The sequence below is a fragment of the Mya arenaria genome, chromosome 7 (genome assembly GCF_026914265.1).
Source record: "Mya arenaria isolate MELC-2E11 chromosome 7, ASM2691426v1".
Lineage (NCBI taxonomy): Eukaryota > Metazoa > Mollusca > Bivalvia > Myida > Myidae > Mya > Mya arenaria.
Window position 1 is genome coordinate 12,694,384 of NC_069128.1, and position 21,640 is coordinate 12,716,023.

A 21,640-nucleotide genomic window follows, 5' to 3' on the forward strand; every position below is an offset into this window, starting at 1 on the left:
GTTTTTTTAAATATGAATTTCATTTTAAATCGATACCAACATCATCCATAACCTTGAAAGGGGAAGTAGCCGCTGCATGGACGTTCCGATTAATATAATACAAAAGTGTTGTCTGCTTTGCTAGACGGTATCGATAAAAAATATCCATAAAATATAAATCAAAAGAATAATCATACGCGACATTCACTTAAATTCCTTCTAAAATGACTAATAATTCACAACTTCGATGGTGAGTGTCATTTTACTTGTTATTCGGATGATTTGCTATAAGATATCAGGATGTCACATCTGTTTTTGCCAAATTTAATGATATTTACGGATTTGTAATATAATTTCGCGATCATATGAAATTCGTTGTAAAATTAAAAAATGTCTAGTGTTGACCACAGGCGGCAGTTGCGTTGAAAGGACCCACTTTATTGCCTGCTCAAAAAAATAATTGTAAAAATAAATGTTCAACACTAAATGTTATTGGAACATGATCATTAATAATAAAGTTACAGAAAATGTATAACATTAATACTTTTCCATCAACAAAAATGAAATTGAGCTTTGACAGAAGTTGACACATTTACCAAAGATGTTTCAAACATAACTTTTAACTTAAAATGTACTACATTAACAATCAAAACTTCCCTGGACAATTGTAATTAATCCTCCAGAAGTGTTTGGATTCATAACCTTACTGGTTGAGAAGCAGTGTAGTGCGAGTGCACTATTTGACGTTACACATTAAGTGCTGACGTCACAGGTCTGTGGGGAGATCTCTGGGAGTTTGAGATCAGCTGTTGATGACGTGCTAAATAACTGCTTAATAAAGACCTCACGTGTTAATTCCTAAGACTAAATGGTAAGCTAGGATTGGTATGTATAATAAATAGGGAATACTTTAGCAGTTACTGACAAGAAGCAGTTTCCGACAAATTGCTTTTCGCATACTTTCTTCATGTCATCTTAAAGAAGTTACTACAATTCAATTCTATGGTTACTAGGCAGTGAAAAGCTAAAGTTCATACACGGAATATTAGGCCAACATTAAAGAGATGTTGGTTTGTGGTGCTCCGACCGACTCACCGAAATAAGCCCCGACCCAATTTTTTTTATCACTACCGCTGCGTTTTTATTGCGTTTATATTTTTTTTTAAATTTTTTTAAAATTTTTTTTTTTGGGCCCATTTTGTTTCTTTGGGCCAATTTCGTGTTTGGTCCTTAGATGCTCTACAGACCAACCGTGTTGTACTGCCATTCTGCAAACCCTGCAAGGACTCTGGGAGACCCATTATTAAAAGACTTCCTAGAAAGAATTGAAGTGTATCCATGTATCTGAAAAATGATAAAATGGTTCTGTCATTGAATTCTCAGTGCTGTTATCTAAAATATGCATGCCCCTTACATCAGACTGAGGGTCATATAGATTTGCCTTTGTCGTCTGTTAAAAAAAAAGAAAAAAAAAGAAATTCATACCTACCTACCCACCCCAAAAATTGTCGGTAGGAGCACCGCAAACCAACATTTTTTTAATGATGGCCTTAAGTACAGAGTAGTTATTATTATTATTTTATTTTTTCTGTTAATTTTTTACTCGATCAAACTCAAATTTGGGGGTCATCACGCAGTGTGAAAAATTAGCATTTTTACCTAATTTAGACTTTTGAGATTAGAAAGAAAAATTGACAGTCTGAAATATGATTACTGTCAAAACAATTATTTTGACAGTTTTTCTTGACAAGGGAGATCACTACAACGGAAAACATCATAACAATGAGAGATTATCTGGAAGTTGGTCATCGGTGGCGAGGTAAACATTCACCCGATGATTGTTGAGAGATTATCTGGAAGTTGGTCATCGTTGGAGAGGTAAACATTCACCCGATGATTGTTTTGACCAACAAGCCCGATAATTTGATCACCAATCGGGCTATGTTAAAGGATGTTTTCTTAGCCCAAGTCATTTTATCATCGCCATGGGCATATTATATATTTTATTATAGCCTAATATTTAGCTAATTTGTCAACTTATTAAAAAAACCCCACTCAATTAGCACCTAAATGCAGCCGAAAAATCAATTTGTTGGAAACTGCTTCCCATCACCAGCAAATCAGAACTGTGTAAGTACCCTCTTGGCGCCCCTATTAGATACACGTTGTGTGATGTTGACAATAGCAGTGTGTGCTGCAGTTATTGCTGAAACCATTTTTAGGATTGATTTAAACATGTAAGAATAATTCAATAAAAATCTGTAAAAACTGTCTGAAACTGCTTTTCAACCAAAACTGAGGCAGTAGCCAGATTTGTTTGCCTCTGAACCTGAAAAGAATTAAAATTGTCATTTTTTGTAAATTGTCATTTTTTGTAAAAGTTGATCAACTTGATTAATTTTGGCATTTTCCAAATAAAACTAATAAAATTATTTTGTCATTGTAATTTATAGTCATTTTTTTCCCAATATTGAGTAGTTTTAATTTTAAAGTGTTTTGGTAATTTCTTTGCAAAATTGAAATTACCAATTTTAGTCCATATATATGAAGCATTTTTTCCTAATCAGAAAGGCTTTGCCCCATTCTTAAAATGGTGTGTAAAAACACTTCTTCCAATATAAAAACGATTGAGTGTTGACTTGGGCCATAATTCACAACATTTTTGATATTGATATTAATATATTGAGCACAATGTGCATATCCATTTTTTTACTGTTTTCTTTTTTAAGGAATCCACAATCAATAAATGGAAGACAAGTTTTCTTCACTGAAGATGCATACACTAAACTGTTGGGAGCTGAAACACACGAGTCCAGGCTTGCTGAAAGGCTTCAAAAGGTTGGGATCACTTTACCGCCCCTGGCAAGTGGCAAAAGGAATCTGAAATATATCAAAGATGATTCAGAGGAGGTGGACAATGAAGGAGAAGGGGAGAATGTTGATACACAGAAAGTAGAAGAAAACACCAGGGGAAATGACAGAGATGGTATTGTTAAAGAAGAATATGGTGTTAATGATATTGGTAATGTTGAAAAAGAAACACATAAAAGTTCAGAGAAAGTTACAAAGGATGTAAAGGTGGAAAGTGATTGGACTGGAAGTTGTGTAAGCAATGTTTCTGTAAACAAAATATGTAAATCAAGCACGGAAACTATGTGTAAAGAGGATATAACAGAAAAGAAGACCAAAAGACATGTTGACCAACAAACTACTGTTAGAGAACACAAGGATAAGAAAGTGCAATCAAAGTTTTATGAAGGCTTATCTCCTGTTGATGTTGAAGTGAAAAAGCCAAATGAGATACAGATGGACACACATGAAACGGATAACAAAGAAACAGAGGAGGAATCTACTGATGCATCAGCGACAGATCCCGCCTTTAAAATAAGTGAACAGCCTGTGGGAACATTTAAAAGACCTCTTTCTTACAAAGGGAGAAGGAGAAAAACAGTGGAAACACAACTGTCTGAAGAAACAATTGATGTCCATGATCAGTCAGAAAATGTATCAACAGAGCCAGAACCAGTTCCTGAGGTCACTGGCACACCAGCTGATGTTCCTGATGCTAACCCTGAAGATGTTGTAGGTGATGGTGAAGGGAAAGATATAAAAGATGAGACAGAAAAGAAACTGGAGACGAGCGTGGAAAGATACGAATTCTACAAACAACACTCTGAGTTCTTCCTGCATTTACACTCCAAGAAGAAAAAGTAAGTTTCGTCGTCAATAGTGATATAACCCACTTTACTTACAGGCAAAAATATGTCTCATCAGTAGGTAAATATGACATTAGTAGCAATATGACATATGTAGCAATATGACATATGTAGCAATATGACATTTGAAGCAATATGACATTAGTAGCAATATGACATTAGTAGCAATATGACATATGTAGCAATATGACATTTGAAGCAATATGACATTAGTAGCAATATGACATTAGTAGCAATATGACATATGTAGCAATATGACATATGTAGCAATATGACATATGTAGCAATATGACATTAGTAGCAATATGACATATGTTTTTTGTGACTGAAAATAGAAAGACCCATTTCTAGTGTGACCCATTTCTAGATAGACTCATTTCTAAATAGACCCATTTCTTGTGTGACCCGTTTATAGATAGACTCAATTCTAGTTAGACACATGGACTAGTTTGGCCAATTTTTAGATATACCCATTTCTAGGTAGACCCATTTACTAGTTTGACCCATTTCTAGATAGACTCATTTACATGGTAGACCCATTTTTAGATAGACCCACTTACTACCCATTTCTAGTTTGATACATATTCCCTATTTAAACCCATTTCTAGTAAGGTCCATTTTCTAGTTAGACTCCTTCTTAGTTACAGCCATTTCTAGTAAGACCAATTTTTAGGTCTTCAATCCACCATACTCTTGTTAAATATTCACTTTAAATCTGCATTCTCACAGATTGAACGTTTTGACAACTTTTTTAAAAAATTTCTTTGAACGATCCCATTTTTGCCAAAACGCATTGAAACCAGTTATATAAGATTGCTGACAAAAATTAAAACCGCAGCTTTTTATATTCAAGTTCAAAAATTTATGTTTTATGCATTTTTCTTAAACCATAAATAACAGTTGAAGCCATAAAACATTCATTTTTGAACGGAAATATGAAAATCTGCAATCTGATCTTTTGTCAGCCATCTTTTATCATTGGTTTGCAAATATTAACTCAAAAACCTGCTCTTTCCAAGACAAAAAATAAAAAAGTTGTAAAAACAGTATATCTGTGAGAGTGCAGCTTTAATAGTTTCATTTGACAAATTCATGTCTTTTAAAAAAATATAATAAGACAATACTTAACCTTTTAAAACAAAAATGTTACCCTAAATCTGTAAATTTGTATATCGAATGATTGGTGTATTCTTTAAAAAACAAACTCTATCGCAATCTTTGATGCCCTGGCCCCATTTTAAAAATGTTCCACATAAATGTACCCCCCTTTGTGTTAACTTCAGGGGGCAAGAAGAAGTAGAAGAAAAAAAAGCTTACAAGCCACGTATCTACGTGAAGAAGCCAAAACACAAGGAGTCGTGCCTTACGAGGGTCGATTTAAAGACATATCACGACCTGGAGCGACAATACGGGCATCTTTTACACGAAACTGATCAGCCTCAGGGACTACCAGAGCTCGACATGCTCAGGGTACTGTGAAATTCCTATTGTTTGCTAAGAAAAAAAGAATATCTGAGTTAGGGGCAATGGTCTCAAAAATTCCATGGTAGGGTAGGAGTACTAGGACTAAAGGAAGTCCTGTCAAAACATAGAAGAAAGTCCCGTATGCTTACCATGTCATTCCAGTATATGTGTACTAAGTAAATATTTATTTCATGGTCAACAAAAGATCAGAAAATCAGATTATTTTGTATTAAGGGTAAATCAACGCTATATTTGTAAGATGTATTGCCAGGTAAGGTCAGAATGCACAGTTAATCTATTCAGGCCAGAGTCTTATTTAACATATTTAATTTGTATCTGCAATATCTACATGTATTTACCGAAAGTAAAAAATATGCATACATGTGCAACTTGATATTCCATATTAGGTTTCTAAGTTAGCTAATATCCTATATTGGCATTCATATATGAGTGGTTTGGCTGTAAAAATAAATAAGTGATGCAGAAGTGGCCACTTGTGATTTGTAAAATAGTTTTTAAGTTTAACTTCGCTTTAATAGGGGATGTGAGTTGGGGGTTTACAAGTTCTGATTTCGACCAAAAGTTTACTTTTTCACTTTTCTTCATAATAAAACTTATATAAGTATAATTAAGCTTTTATCTGTTAGCCATACAACATAGTATCATGTTATATTTAAAGCTTTAAACTGAACAATATAGAAAAATAGCTCCTTGTTCCATTGCAGAAAATATACGCTAAATACATTAACTTCCATTATTATTTATATGAAATCAGGACATGCTGAAGAAAGTTCGCAAGGAACAGTCAGAGGTTCAGATGTTCCTGCGAGCGCAGTCAATCAAGTGTGCCCCTGACTATGCATACCTCCATGAGGAGGTCAACAAATATGTTCAGGTGAAGTAAATCTCTTATTTACTCAAAACACTTCTTATTTCAATAAACTTTTATGTCTTCAAATGGTTTTCAAGGTCATAAAATGTTGTTGTTCTTCAAGGTCATAAATTGTTGTCGTTCTTCAAATTTTGTAATTTATTTGATGTGCCAAAACATGACATCACACAGTCCATTTATACCAGATTCATTATTATTATTATTATTATTATTATTATTATTATTATTATTATTATTATTATTATTATGCTCTCTTCGAAGAAGAGCTTAAATTGCTTTTTACATGTCAGTTGGTCAGTCGGTCCTTGGGTAGGTTTGTAGACCAAAGTTTGTCCGTGTGATAACTTGACAATGCCTGGACCTATGTTTCACTAACTTGAGGTTGGGTGTGACCAGTAGATGACCCCTATCCATTTTGATGTCAATGGCTCAAAGCTCAAGGTCACTGTGACCTTGAATGCAAAAAGCTTCACTGAGTGATTACTCAACAATGCCTTGCCCTATGATCCTCAAACTTAACTTCTATGTTGGGCATGACCAGTAGATAACCCATATGGATTTCAAGGTCACCTGGTCTAAGGTCAAGGTCACATTGACCTTGAACCGAAAAAGCTAGTCTGAGTGATAACCATCTAAATATGGTCCTCAAACTTGACACAGAGGTTGGGTGTGACCAGTATATTACCCTTATTGATTTTGAGGTCAGCAGGTCAAAGCAGCTAGCAATTCTGTACATGCATATTTTATTCAATAGTCCAAATATTCTCGACAAACATCTCTTGTTTATACTCAATTTCAATTCCTATGTTGCTTTGAGTATTAAGTTGCTTAAAAGAACCTGGCATTATGCAGCTGTTAATAAATCGGCCTAAAATAGATGTTAGAAATGCTAAAAATGTAAATACAAAGTATTGACTTATTTATTTTGACCCAGAGTAGGATCACTGTATGGCAAAAACTCAAACTGTTAGATTCTACAAAAATAAGTTGAAATATTTATTTTTATTTTTTACAGAGTAAGATTGTTTTGCGGCGTAAGCGTGTGTTGTCATATCCAAGGTTATACAAGGTTGTCAAGCGTGTGGACCTGCCGGAGGATATCCAGAATGATAATGTGCCAGTACTACAGTATGTACGACCACTTCTGAGACTGGTGTGTAAAAAAGTTACCGTATATGAGGGGGTGGAAACTTAATTTAACACTTGTCTGTTATTTTCATTTCATCTGAACAATGGGCATAACTCAAAAATGATTAAAGTCAGATTTGACCTTGCTGCCTATATGTATTGTCGCTGGCAACATGTTTAACAAGTGTTTGCTGCACCAAAGTTGGCAACACTGCCAAAAAGGCTAGCATAATGCATATACTTTTTTCTGTTAATATCGATTACATAATTTAATATGATTTTAGACCAATAATCAACCTCTAGTTGGTTGCATCCAGTATCCTACCAGGGTAAAACAAAAACATGAACTTCGCATATGCATTACCAGGGCCAAGTAAAAAAGTTGGTTTTTGCTAGTATCCTACGAGGGTTTGTAATAAAGCATTTACATGGAATTTCCCAATTCATTACCAGAGCCAAGTGAAAAAGCTGGTTTTGCTCAGAATCCTACCAGGGTCTATAATAGAGCAATTACATGAATTAACATATGCATTACCAGGGCCAAGTGAAGAAGCTGGTTTTGCCAAGTGTCCTACCTGGGATGCCCCAGCCGCGAGCCCCACTGGATTGCCAGAAAGTGAACGACCTTGACCCAATGATCCGAGACACATACAAGGGAGCATTCATGTGGAATCATGAGGTATTTCCACTGTTATTTCTGCTCTTTTTCTTTTATTGTCATTTGGAGGAAAAAAAAAATCATATTATCTCAACATTTTCTAGATTAATATCAGTTTCAGAGATCATCTTTTCGAACCATTGTCAAAGTCCTATTGTGGTTTCCTTTTTTTTTATTTGTACAAAAAAATAACTGGGAAGGATTCTTGCATGGACCATGATAATAAGACACATGTTGTCAGGTGTTTCACTTGGAAATACCAGCTTGGGATCCTGGGACGCTCATGGTTGTCTAATTGGGGGTCTCTTGTTAATTTCATGGGGTCCACTGTGTATACTTAATTAATATTGGGTGTCCCGGAATGCAAAAGAAGTTCTAAAATTGCTCAGGGGCTTATAAGGTCTGCTGAGTCAGAGACAGAGAAATCTGTGTTTTCTGGCAAAATATTAACTCAAATTAAACAGTTAAACAGAGAAATATATATTAAAATTATGCTGTTCTCTTTTTTCCATTATAAACATTTAAAACTTACTAAGTAACAAGTAAAACACTTGTAACATCATCATTTCTGTTTCCAAGGTCACAAGTCAGGATGTGAATGTTGAACAGCTAGCAGTACCGAACCTTTGTGATGTGGCTATGTCCGCCTCTGTAGTGTGCCATCTTGTGGATAATCAGGGGAACAAACGCTACAAACGACACTGGGACATACCAATCACAGTGCGGGAATACAGTATTGGGGGTAGGTATAATAAAGTATTTCATTTTGGCAAGGATAGTATCACAAGCAACACCGTAACATTCAAATGTGAGTACTGGAATACAATATCTTGAGTAGACTTTGAACATTCATGACAGCAATGTTTTCACATACTGTTTGTTTGCCATTGTTGTGGCAATCAGAGTCGCCAGAAGAGGTAGACCATTTTGGATAATACCTGTTTCTGAGCAGAATAAACCGGTATAGCATTTCCACAACATTATTTTTATATTTTTAGTTAATTCTTATAATAGCCATGTTTTACTGGGTCATTCTTCAAATATCAACATTAATAACTGTGTATTGAGTGACATTAGATTTTTCTTGTCTTGATCTGTGAAACAATTCAGAAGTTTAGGTAATAGTTAGAACTTATAATGAAAAATCTTAGTGATTAAGAACAGTGGAGCAAGCAAAGTGGTGAGCCCTTCTTAGTCATGAAGATAAAGCACTCTATGTTTTGACTGATTCATGTCATAACTTGTTTCAGCAGGCGGGGAATCAATTTATGACATCATGTTAAATTGACTTGCTCATGTTTTGGCACCAAAAATTAGTTTTCCTGGTAATGCATCTGAAAACACTTTATTATTTTACTCTATGATATCGAAATTGCAGAAAAAAATACAGTTATAGCATAAAAAAGTATTTTGGTTTAAGTGGTGAAAATTGGGGTCTTCAAAGATGATATTTGAGCAAATATCAACATTTGCTGAAGGGTTCAAGCTTTTGGTATTTTTGTTTTAACACTCCTTATGATTTGCCACACTTTATTTTAAAAAAAAGAGTGCATTTTACAAACCATGAGCGAGTCACTTTCAGCTGTGAAACTTCAATTTGCATGATTAAGCTTGGTTCTTCTCAAAGACTGATAGGTTATTTCATTAGCTGTAAATGTAGGTTTTAATCTTCATTCTAAAACTATCTGCAAAATCACAATACCAGAATTATAAATGTATAATATAAGTCTTAAACAATCTTAATGAAATAATTGACACTTATTTTCAGAAGGTGAAAATGCTGTAACCCACAGGGTAGCTTTCCTAGACAAACCAATGATCAGAGCGTCAAGCCTTGCTCCGAAGGATAAAAATCTCCTATACCATAAGCACGCTATTAAGGCTGTGGCTTATCGCACGACTACACGGGAAAGAATACAGAAGGGATACACTTTCACAAAGGTGACCCCACTGCATACGGTTGAAAGCGCTCCTCAGCTTGAAGATGTGGAAAAAGAACTGTTGGTATATGGAAATGAGTTGAAAAAAACCCTGATGGTATTAGGGGATGAATCAAAGGATGAGTTTAGAGGGGATGGAAATAAAGGGATGAAGGGAAAGAATGCAAAGAAAAATAGGAAAAAGAAAAACCTAGATAAAAATATAGAAGATCTTGAGACATTTGGAATGGACTTGTTTAATTTGCCAAAACCTGAACCAAAGCCAGTAAAAGGGAAAACAAGTTTGGAATTGAAGAAAAATGAGGATAGGGAAACTCTGAATGACACCAAAGATGATTCTGACACAATACTCACGGTCAAAAAGAAAAGATTGTCAATTGACGATGAACTTGAAAAATTAAAGCTAGAATTGCAAGGCATTAAAGAAAAAGCAAAAACAGATTCAGCAAAGTCTGTTTTAGCTGGTCCAATAAGCCCTTCTAGTCAGGGTCCTGTAAAATTTGTTGAGTCTAAAGGGAAGGAAAGCAAGGCAGAGAATGTGAGTGAAAAGAATGTAAAGGTATCAACTAACTGGTCAGAACTTTTGATGAAAGAAAAGGAGAAACCATCAGTGGAAGAAACTGTCTTAGACAAGAAAGCTGTTGAAAAGATAAAAATGGAGAACAGCTTAAAGTTAATCAGTGAAAGGCAAACACATGTAGGAGGTGTTGAGTTTGTCCCAATTATGGGTCCTAGTATGAAGCTACAGGCTGCTGGGCAGAGTTTGAGTTCTCTAAATCAGCCATTGGATGGAAGCACTGATTCTCCATCTAAATCCGTAGAAGCTGCTGTGTCTCCATCTAAAGATCATGTACATCAGGAATGTTTTTCAAAAGCTGAACATAAGACAAAAAAAATCATTACAGCAACAAATGAGCCAAATAAAGTTTATAACGAAACTGTCTTAGGTCAGAATACTGAACCTAATCAGAAAGGAAGTTGCAAAGAAGTCAAACCAACAAGTTATGGTGCAAATACATCTGAACAGAAAGATAGAAAAACATTAAATAATGATATTCATATATCAGAAGCAGACCAAGAATTGTCCTTTGTTTTTGCTGATGACAGTGATAAAGATGAGGATGCACTGGTTATTGACCTTCCTGAAGCTGATGGTTCTGCTTATGAACCAAGTCTTAAGAAACAGAGGAAGACATCTCTGACTGAACAGGATAAAGGAAAAAGTGAAATACTACATGATAGTGATGCAAATTCTAAAATTAGTGTTGAAACAGAGACTGCTGCAAATGCTGAAGTGAGTGCAGAAACACTTGATTTAACTAAAGACATAAGTACTGCTGATAAAGTGATTACATCTGGGGATTGCAATGATGTCATGGAAACTAAAGACTCACCATGCAGTTCTGAAGTCAGAAGAAAAGCCAATAAGAGAAAAAATATGACTGGAAACAGTGATGTGTCCTTAGTAACAAGGAGAATGTTGAGGTCTTCTCTGTCTAAAGTGAAGCAAGAGCCAGCTGATGTTGCGATTGATTCAGACATAAAGAGTGGTGATGATGCTGACCAGCATGCAATAAATGATGATGCTGGTATATCACAACCAAAGGGAAGGGACGGGAAAGCAGAAATATCAGTGAAAAGGTTGGTTCCTTGTTATTTTGAAAAGCAACTGTTATTTTGAAAAGCAACTGTTAACAAAATTTAAGAATGTAAAGAGTAAGTGTTTAGGTTTTGACCTCAGCAGCAGTGGTTTTCAAGTGTGAGTTATGTAGAAATTTATTTTTGAATTTTCTAGTTTAGATTTTATGTTCAATGATGTATAATCTAATTGATGAACAGTTCAGAATACAAGTCTGATGTAAGATATGTGCATTTTCAGAGTAACTAGAAGCAGATCTGTTTCTATGGAGACAAATGTTTCAAGTGAGAAGTCTAAAAGGGTAACTAGGGCCAGTCTGGGATCAGGTGAGCTTAATTTGAACCTTAGAACTAAACTTTTGTTGACATTTCAGTAATTTTCATGTAAATTGTAACTTGACCTTTCTTCTGCTGGATATTTTACATTCTCTATTTTATATGTTTTGGTGCACCTTTGTCTTTGCGGTATTCCTTTTATTCAAGTTTTATTTAAAATAACCAGAAATGTGCACATGTATGATATATTTTTGCTAATCTTTGTTTAAATACCTATTAAAAGTGATTTGACAATGATTCAAAATTTTGTATTTATTTGTTTACAGATAAAGGCTCCAATGAAGAAACCATTCCAGTAAAAAGAGGCAGAGGTCGGCCTCGGAAAATCAAAGAAACACCTGAAAAAAGTCAGGCTGTTATAACAAAACAACCTGAAACTTATACAGTAAATCATGAGAATGAGAAAGAGGGTTTTGAAGACTCTGATAAAATGGTAACTGAATTGTCTGATGACAATGCTCTGGTTATTGACAGCAGCGCTTTAGATGATGAAAGTGGAATTAAGGAAGCAAATAAATGTACTGACACCCCAGGTAAGACTTCAAAAAATATGAGAAAGAGAAAAAGTGAAGGCACCTTAGTTGAAATAGATAAATCCAAAAATAAAAAACAAAAAAACAAGACAGATACAGTTGACAATGTAAATTCATCGGTTGTTGATGGTAATGAGGATGATGCTGCTGCTGATGATGATGGTGCAGGTTTTCTTAGTCCCAAAAAGGGTATAAGAAGGATTGTAGAAAGCGAGGATGAGGGTGATGAGAAAATGTTGATGATTGTTGATGATCAAACTGAAATAGTTTGTAAACCAAAACGAAGGGGCAGGCCTCCAAAAAAGAAGGAAGAAAGTGACAAAGTAATGAATGAAGCTGAATTGAAGAAAATAAAAGAAATGGCAGAAGCTATGAAAAAGAAAATAGATGACAGAAAAGGAGAAGGAGAAGAAAACAACCAAAAATCACATAATAGTACTTGTGAAAATGTAAAAAAGATATCTGGAAATGAAGAAACACATGACACAGTTGGGGAAGCTGCAAATGAGCAAACCTACAAGTCAGTTCTTGATGAGCTTCTTCCTCAAACAGTTAAAAATGAAAAACAGGAAACTGCAAATGGCATAAATATTCCTGTAGATAATGCAAAGATATCAGAAAATTCAGAACCAGGATTTGTTACAAATGAGACGAATTCTCCGATAACTACAGGAAGTGACCCCAGACTACCGTGTGGATCTCCCCCTGTGGAGAGTATTCCAACTAAGGATGTGAGTTATGGTGTGGATAGTATACTCGGGACATCATTGTACACATCCAAAATAGAGGATATCAAGGGATCAATCATAGGTGAGCTAAACATGTAATTATGTTTTAATGTAAAACTAGTTTTTAACCCTTGTAAAATTATTTTACAACATACAGGTATCTTGTCAGTGCTCCAGCCAGAATTATAAAAGGGCAGGGTGCTACATGTATGTCAAAAAGGGCACTTTTGATGTGCAATACTAAAACTTTGTTATAAATACAGGGTTCGAATTTAGACTCGCATACTCGCAAAATGCGAGCGACATTTACAAATTGCGAGTGACTTTTATTCACGCTCGCAAAATTCTGCGAGTGGCTTTTTCTAGACCACAAAATGTTAAAAGGAAACTAGAATAAACATGAACTTAACTCCGCTACATAGTCGAGTGAAAACAGCCTATAAGTGGCATGTTTACACTACCAGTATAAAGAAGACAGTACGGAGTCAAGCTCTAGTAAGTTTTCAAAAATAGAACAAATACGGAAAAGGAGTTTTATCTCGAATCTTTCCTGGATGCTCCGAGGCGTGCATTATACAAAGTGAATACGAATGACGTAATCACCTAGCTTAATCATTGGCTAAATTAAGGGCTTCTGCGCACTATATGTAAACCCCATCATCCTTTGAATATATTTTCGTCCAACTGTCAAAATGAATAGACTACGTCGATCGATATATTTCATGGTCTAAAGTATCCACGCTACATTTACTGTTGCTTTTTTATTTCAAATTTATTTATTTTAATACTTACAGACTTAATGAAATCTGTAGCGTGCTTGTTGAATGGGTATTAAATTACCCGATGTCGAGGGTAAATATACAAAGTGAACAATGTCAAAATATTGAACAGCTTTGTTATCAAAAAGCTGCCAGCATCAGATAAGTCTTTCCATACCCCCCAAATAGAATAAGCCATCAACAAGTTCTAGTAGTTGAGTCACTCAAGATTGATACTTTTTAATATTCATAATATGTCTTAGGTGTAAATTTCTACTTTAATTAGACAATATTATAAGGGAATAAAGCAAATAATAAAATTGCAAGTTGAATTTTCATTTTGCGAGTTGCCTCAAAATGCACTCGCAAAATTTTGCGAGTGCTCCTCAAAGTTAAATTCGAACCCTGAAATATTTTAGCTGTTGTCTTTACTTTCGGGTCAAAATTATGTATATTTATTATTTTTTAATGGTTTTTGAACATTGACTGTCGAACAAAAGGGCACAGGTCAGCAGGCTGTAGTAAAAAAGCAGCAGGATGCTGAAAAAGGGTGTCCCACCCTGCTATTTAGGCCTAGCTTGAGCACTGTCTTGTTACCATTTTTTAACATATAGGTGGCACATTTAAATACTTGTGAAATTTTATAAATGTTGTGACCTACAAAATATCAGTGTAATTTTAGCTTTTTGTTTATGTTAAAAGTTGAAAAAAACAACAAGATGTTGATGTTCATCCTGTATAAAAGAATCAATCTAAATGAATTGAGAAATAATATAAGAAGGCTGCAAACTTCTTAAAAAAGCCCTTATATCAATTCTATTTCCAGAGAAGCTTGCAGTGAAACATGGCATGTCCCACATCACTCTCCCGGTTGATGACAATGTGACATATCACCAGTGGAAAATTGGGGACATAAACACCCTGATCAGGGTGAAATACCACGGCTTCATGCCAGACAAGGTTTGGAACATAAGTCTGCCTATCTTTTAAATGTTCATTAACAGTCAGAGAAGCCAGAGAATCATTATAAACATCAGAAACGCTTGAATTGTTTAACCATTTATGAATGTTTACATTACTGTATATGTATATATAGGTAAGGACATACATCTCATGTTGAAATTTTAATTATAAAATTCTGAGGTCTAACATTTAGATGTTGGCCAACCTTATTGATAACGTAGGCAGAGTTGATGCAATTCATTTTTATACGTCCATTCATAGATAGGGACGTATTATAGTTCCACTATAAGCGTATGAGCGGGCTGGCATGATCCAGTATGTTTTCTGATCAATGTCTTTAAAAGCTTTTGTTCAATCATCACCAAATTTTGGTCAGAATGAGTATGGGCATAATATCGTGGACAAGTTTGGTTACCAGCCATTTTGAAAGTTATCACCCTTAAATTATAGAAATTACCTGAGATCAGTCTTTTCTGATAAATCAATTTAGAAGCCCTTGTTCAATCGTCACCAAATTTGGCCAGAATGTGTACTGACAATAATATCTTGGAAAAGTTCTGGACAACTAGCCATACTACTGAAGTCCTTTGAGAGTTATCGCTCTTTAATTGCAGAAATTACTTTCAAAAGGTATTGTCTGATTTATAACTATAAACATGTATAATCATAACCAATTTTTGTCAGAATGTGAACGGGCATTATCGCCATTTAATTATAGAAATTGCCTTAAATCTGTCTTGTCTTAAATTATTTTTTAGAATCCTTCGTCATATCATCTCCAAATTTGATCAGAATATGTATTGACTTAATATTACCGACAAGTATGATAAACATCTGTATCGCTTGAGTCATTCGAGAGTTAACACCCTTAAATTATAGAAAAGTACCTAAAATATGTCATGTCTGATCAATAATTTTAGAAGCCTTTCCCGATCATCACCAAATTTGGTCGGAATGTGTAAGGGCAGGACCTTAATTATGGGAAGGTCTTGAAACTTGATAAAACTGATAGAATAAACAGCTAAGTTCTTCATTGAATGGTTGGAATAGTCAAAACCTGTAATGCATAAAATGTAAGGCATGCCTTTGCTTTGTTAAATCAAGATAGCTTCACAATAATCGATGTTTCTTGTATGTGACTGTGCCATATTATTTTAAGACTGGTTTATTGCAGGGACTGGTTCATCTTGTACCAAAAATGGAGTACCAGCCCACAATAGGTTTGGAGCGTCAGACGCCAAGTGAGGTTACTCACAATTGGATGTCGATATATGTACGACCTAATGCAAACCTGGTTAGATGTATGTCAAGTTTGTATTTTTCATTTAGTTTGTACCTTGTCTGTAAATTTGAAGCCAGAGATGATCAGCTGCATGTTGATCTTGAAATAGGGATTGATAGCTTTCTATTTGAGACTGCGTACATTTGTTATGTTAGTATCCTCCTTGACATTTACATTAAGAATAATAGGAAGTACATTTAAATGGCTTTGAAAACAATTTCTGAGTCCCTGAACCCAACTGTGTAGTTTGTCTGTTTTAAGACATCAGAAGGTCAATGTACATGTACATTGGCATTGCCATTATGTAATTATACCCCTACATCACATAGTGAAACACTCACATAGTCGATTTGTAGGTCCCTTTTTTGCATCCCAATTCATGGACAGATTTCATAATTTGGCAGAAGTGACCTACATAACATTACGAAGCTTGTCTCTACACCTGTGTCTTTAGCTTCAAAGTGAAGGTTACTGTGCACCTTAGAACTTTGACAGTTCGCTATATAAACGTACAAATGATGAAGTCTAGTTTATATCATATCCTTTTGAGTGCTCCTCATGCAGGGTTTTTCCATACAGACATTTTGTGCTTTAGCCTTTAGTCAGATTGTAAACTCAAGGCTCAGCCGAGACAGTCTTTAACACCTTATTAAGACACTTCTGTTTTATCTCTGTGTTGAGATATTTTGTTAGAATTAATTCGTTATTAACTGAGAATATTGTGAAACACCCAATGAAATACTTACAAGCCAATAACATAAGCTAAGTTGTGTGTATTGTCTGTTACAAAGTATAGCTAGCAGTGCTGTCAGTGAAAGGTGGTTCACAAACATATAATCATGTAACTCGTGTAAACTTTCAGGTCGTGTGAATCCATTCAACTCTGAGATCATAAAGATAGAACATGTCGAGTTCCAGGATCTGATTCCTCCAGACTCAAACTTCAGGTATAGTTCCTTATGAGCTTATTTGTTGTTGTCTTAGCTTGTCTGTATGTCGCAGAAAACAAGTGGAGGTATTGTGATAGCCTTGTTGATGTTTGCATCATTGTCTGCGTCGTAGTGAAAAGTTTTTTCCTAAGCCACAACTTAAAACCAGTTCAATGTATTTAAACAATATTGGTACAAATGTTGCCAGATACATTATGCACATGTACAGCAAGATGCATAACTCTGTCTTAAACAATTGTTGAATTATGCCCCTTTTCCACTGAAAACAGAAGAAAACAAAGGATTGTTGGTCTTTGCACTGTGGTGCTCTCTTGTTTTGACAAAATGTTGATGTATTGTCATAGCGTTGGGTTTGACATTAGTGTGACTGTTTGGGTCATGCAATAATTAAAGTAACACTCATATTTAAAATCACTACATACACAGTATAACAAACATACATTTCAAGCGATAAACCTTTAGCTACTTGCTAAGTAGTGCTTTAATGGAGAATACTTATTAATAATAACAATATTGTAACCGTGTACTTAAAAGCTGAAAACTCACAAATATTAAATGACTGGTGAGTCCTGAAAGATTTGCAGTGATCAACTCTTGTCTCATAAGGTAGAAACACCCATTTTTCTGCGCCTTTCTTTCAATTAAACACGGTGTCCTTGGGAATAACCTTTGTTTTTGATAAATATTCATCCTTTTTGGTTAATTTTATTAATTGTGGTACATCTTATTTGGGAGTAAGAGTGCATCTTTAAATGTTAGCCCTTACTTGGAAATGATTATAAAAATACCCCCAAAATATGGTACACATATTATGTGCACAATAAACCTATGGTAAGTTGGCTTGTTATCTCCCTGACTGCAATTAAGGGGTTAAACAAAAGAGATGTGGTGTTGTGGTTTACAGTGGTTTGAGATTTAAACCCTACCAGCCCAGAACGGGCACCAATACTGCTGGTTAGTGGTAAGTGTAGTGTCTTAGGTAATGGCTGCCTTCACAACTTAGTTTATATTATATATTATAGCATTGAATATGTATCATTAATATTCATTACAAACTTCCAATGATTTCTTTTATACTAATAAAATCATGCCTTGTTTTTATTCCAGTCCAGATCAGGCGTTCACAGATCTGGAATTATTACTGAGTGAAATCAAACAGTAAGTTTATCCTATAAGATATTGTGTTGTTCGGATGGCATGTTTAGTGTCACATGACTGATAGTGACTTCATTGTTTGTCATATTTTTTGCTTGCTCTTTAGTATGGGCATTGCTTGTTGAGTCGTTACCGGTAACCTGGCATAATATCTTGGAATGGATCGAAAACCAGCTAGATCCTACTAGTCTGTCTGCATCAATGGCCCCTGAATTATCATAATTTGACCAAACTGACCTTGCCCAAATTTCTGGAAACTTTTTAAGCTTAACAGGTTTAAGTAGCTTAATTCAATAAGGCAAAATACATACTTAAATTGGATTTTGATTAATGAAAAATGGTTAATTGTGATTATAGTAAAGATAATTCCTAGTTAATAAAAATGTGTTAAAGAAGTAAATTTTACACAAATTATTGAAAGGCAAAAATAGTTAGCTTAATCCTGTTATAAGGGACTAATGAAGTTTCGAGAAATTTGGGCCTTGTCCGTTCTCTAGTTCAAGCATTTCCCATCCATTTTAACCCAATAATTTTTCCATACAACAACATGCACTAACCTCTTGCAAACTGAATTAAATGAAAAACCCAAAACCCCTTGAAAAAGCCCCACCCACCTGTCCCAAAATAAAGGAATGGTCTCACACTCTATGATGTTGTACATGTATTTCAGGTTGCCAGTTGGTCAGTACCTGATGAGGAGCCACCCTGCCAGGGACCAGGTCACATTTCACCAGGCAGCACCACCATCAGAACGGTATAATTTACTGACATTACACTGAACTATGCCCGTATAAATACTAAATGTTGATGGAGAGATTTACTTGTCACATGATAAACCTTGACAAATAAATGAACTTGGACAAAAGCTTTTTTGTTAATAGTTGGTAACTATCGAGGGCAGTCATAATTACATAAAAAAAAAACAATGTCTTACCAATTCCAATATCAGCTTGTATATATGTTGAAAACTATACTTTTGAAAGCATATTGCTAAGTTTAATAATTGCAATATTTACACCTCAACTTCCATTCCTTAAATGAACTGCCTTTCGGCAATATTGCGTTCATCAATCGATGAACGCAACATCTTCGGATATGTTCGGATCGTAATTCATTGCATAACAATATACATGAAAGCTATTGATCTTGTTATTGGTTGTATTGTGTCTGCAGGTCCCGTAAAATATAGCTCAACATTTTTAAAAGTGTTAGTTTATTATATTTTAAATATATTGGTACCAGAAGTGTTTCAATTTTACGTTTTAAAGTGATTTCAAGTAGTTGATCTTTTCCCGCGTTATTGTGACGTCATTTGAAAAAAATGTTTCCGGTTATAGTCGGGTCGTTCTATTTACCGAATGGGTAAGAACGGGTTACTGAAAGGTTTTCTTAAATGAAATGAAGTATTTTTATAACAATTCTTGAATGAAATAATGAACTATTGGTGTAAATATAAGGAATGAATTGCGGGGTTGATGTCATTATCGGGGATATGAACGCAATTGGGTTGGTCAAAGTACGCGTGGAGTCCTTCGGACTCCACACATATTGACCAACCCAATTGCGTTCATACCCCGATAATGACATCAACCCCGCAATTCATTCCTTAAATGAACAACATGTAATTACTGAATTCAAGACAAATCCATATCATGCTTTGTTACTTATTTTCAACTGCAAAACATGTATATAAAACACAATTTACACTTGCTGACCATGACCTCCTGTTCAATCAGCTTGGCCTTGGGTTACGCCCCTACCTATGTGGTACATTTTATCACTATTAAGGTTCTCTAAACAGTTAATGTTCGGGAACATTTCTCTTATTGGTGTCTACTGCGACCTTCATGCTCACCAATTAGGTGTCCCCGGGGGTGATGACCAGCCCTCCTGTGGTACAGTGGACAACTATTGATGGTTTTCTTTAATGTTCGGATACATTTCTTTAAACAGTGTTGGCTACGATCTTCATGCTCACCAATTAGGCCTGGCCCCGGGGGTAATGACCCGCCCTCCTGTGGTACAGTGGACCCCTATTGATACCAGGTTGTTACTACCGCACCACCGTAGACTGGGACTTCTGCCCTGCATGTATACACCACCAGGCAAGTCATTCAAAATTAAGAAGAGTTTTGAAACTGATTCATGAAAGATTCATATTATAATCCCCACAAAGGTGTTCTAAAATGGTTTTCAAAATATAAACAGAAATGAACTAACAAAGTTGTAATGATTTTGAGAGTCGACTTAGCTTGCGTCATAGATTGCATTGCTTGGGTCAAAAAGGGGAAAAGGCATGTGACAGGTTCATGCTATACACAATCTGAACAGGTTGTAATCTATAAACATAATACCTGATTCAAGTACTTTTGCTCATGAAAATTATCACAAAGTCAAAATGTATGCGGTGAGCAATACATATTGATAGATGTTCTGTATTTAATTATAGTATTGTCGATACATCTATAAAAAAAATGTTATCCAAACTACTTCCAGTCCCTCTGCTATGTGATTTATGATTGTCTATTTCTGCGATGGAAAACCATAACGTTAATGATCTACATGAAAACCTTTACTACTTGAATACTTCAATAAATAAATAGACTTCAAATGAATGTTTTGTGGTATTTCAACTGCACTTGAATCAACCCTGGTCAAACGGTTTGGTTTCATATTGACCTTGACTTGTTTCAGATATGTATGCCGGAGAAAAGCAGGCTACGAAGAACTTAAAAAGAAAAAGAAACAAACAAAAGAAGAAGAAGAAGTTCAAGGCCCCTGAATAAGACTTTTACTGTGTACACACTTTTAATATGTAAGTTGTTGATGGAAAGGAAATTTTGGGAATATGATTTACGAATCTCCACTATTCCTGTCAGATGTTGTCTATTGTTATGAATCACAGGTAGCAGAAAGAATCTTATCGTTTAAGTATAACATGGGCAGCTTTTGAAGTATATTTAGCAAAAAACAACTATTTAGCTTGAAATAACCCATGCACCATACATAGTATGACGTCATATTTTCTGCTTACGTCATAATAATTGTAGGACACAAAGTTCTTATGTGTATCAAATAGCATTTTGTAATCTGTGCAATATGACGACAAATTTGTCTTCAGTTTGTTACATGTTTTTTGACATGTTTTGGGCAATTTTAACACTCCAGTGACCACTCTTGTTTAAAATAAATACAAATAAAAAGTAAAATATGCTGTTGTGTTTTATGTTTTATTCCTATCTTATATAAACCGAATGTTTTATATGAACATAGGTAGTAAACATGTATACGACTCAAAATTGTGAAAAAAATGACTCTGACACAAATAACTATATAAGATAGTCCGAAATGCACCATAAATCGATGTTTATAGTTATTTTTAAGTTGAGACATTGAGGAACCAGAAGCTAGGTATATATATTTTAATGCCAATGAAGTAAGAAATCCGCATCCAAAGATATCCTGCTTTATAAATAAGCCATTATGATACATACATAGCAATGTTCACATTGGAATGTCT

General features: G+C 34.9%; 1 protein-coding gene across 1 annotated transcript; it reads left to right on the forward strand.

The window, feature by feature from the left end:
- Positions 1-135: 135 nt before the first annotated feature.
- LOC128240884 (uncharacterized) lies at positions 136-21,307 on the forward strand. The gene is made up of 17 exons (XM_052957864.1): positions 136-229; positions 2,709-3,689; positions 4,979-5,165; positions 5,935-6,054; positions 7,067-7,204; positions 7,718-7,858; positions 8,417-8,579; positions 9,606-11,418; positions 11,657-11,742; positions 12,018-13,094; positions 14,597-14,730; positions 15,908-16,034; positions 16,878-16,962; positions 18,073-18,123; positions 18,791-18,874; positions 20,074-20,225; positions 20,815-21,307. The coding sequence occupies exons 1-17, from the start codon at positions 204-206 to the stop codon at positions 20,904-20,906; spliced, it is 5,457 nt and encodes a 1,818-aa protein (XP_052813824.1). The 5' UTR covers positions 136-203; the 3' UTR covers positions 20,907-21,307.
- Positions 21,308-21,640: the final 333 nt, after the last annotated feature.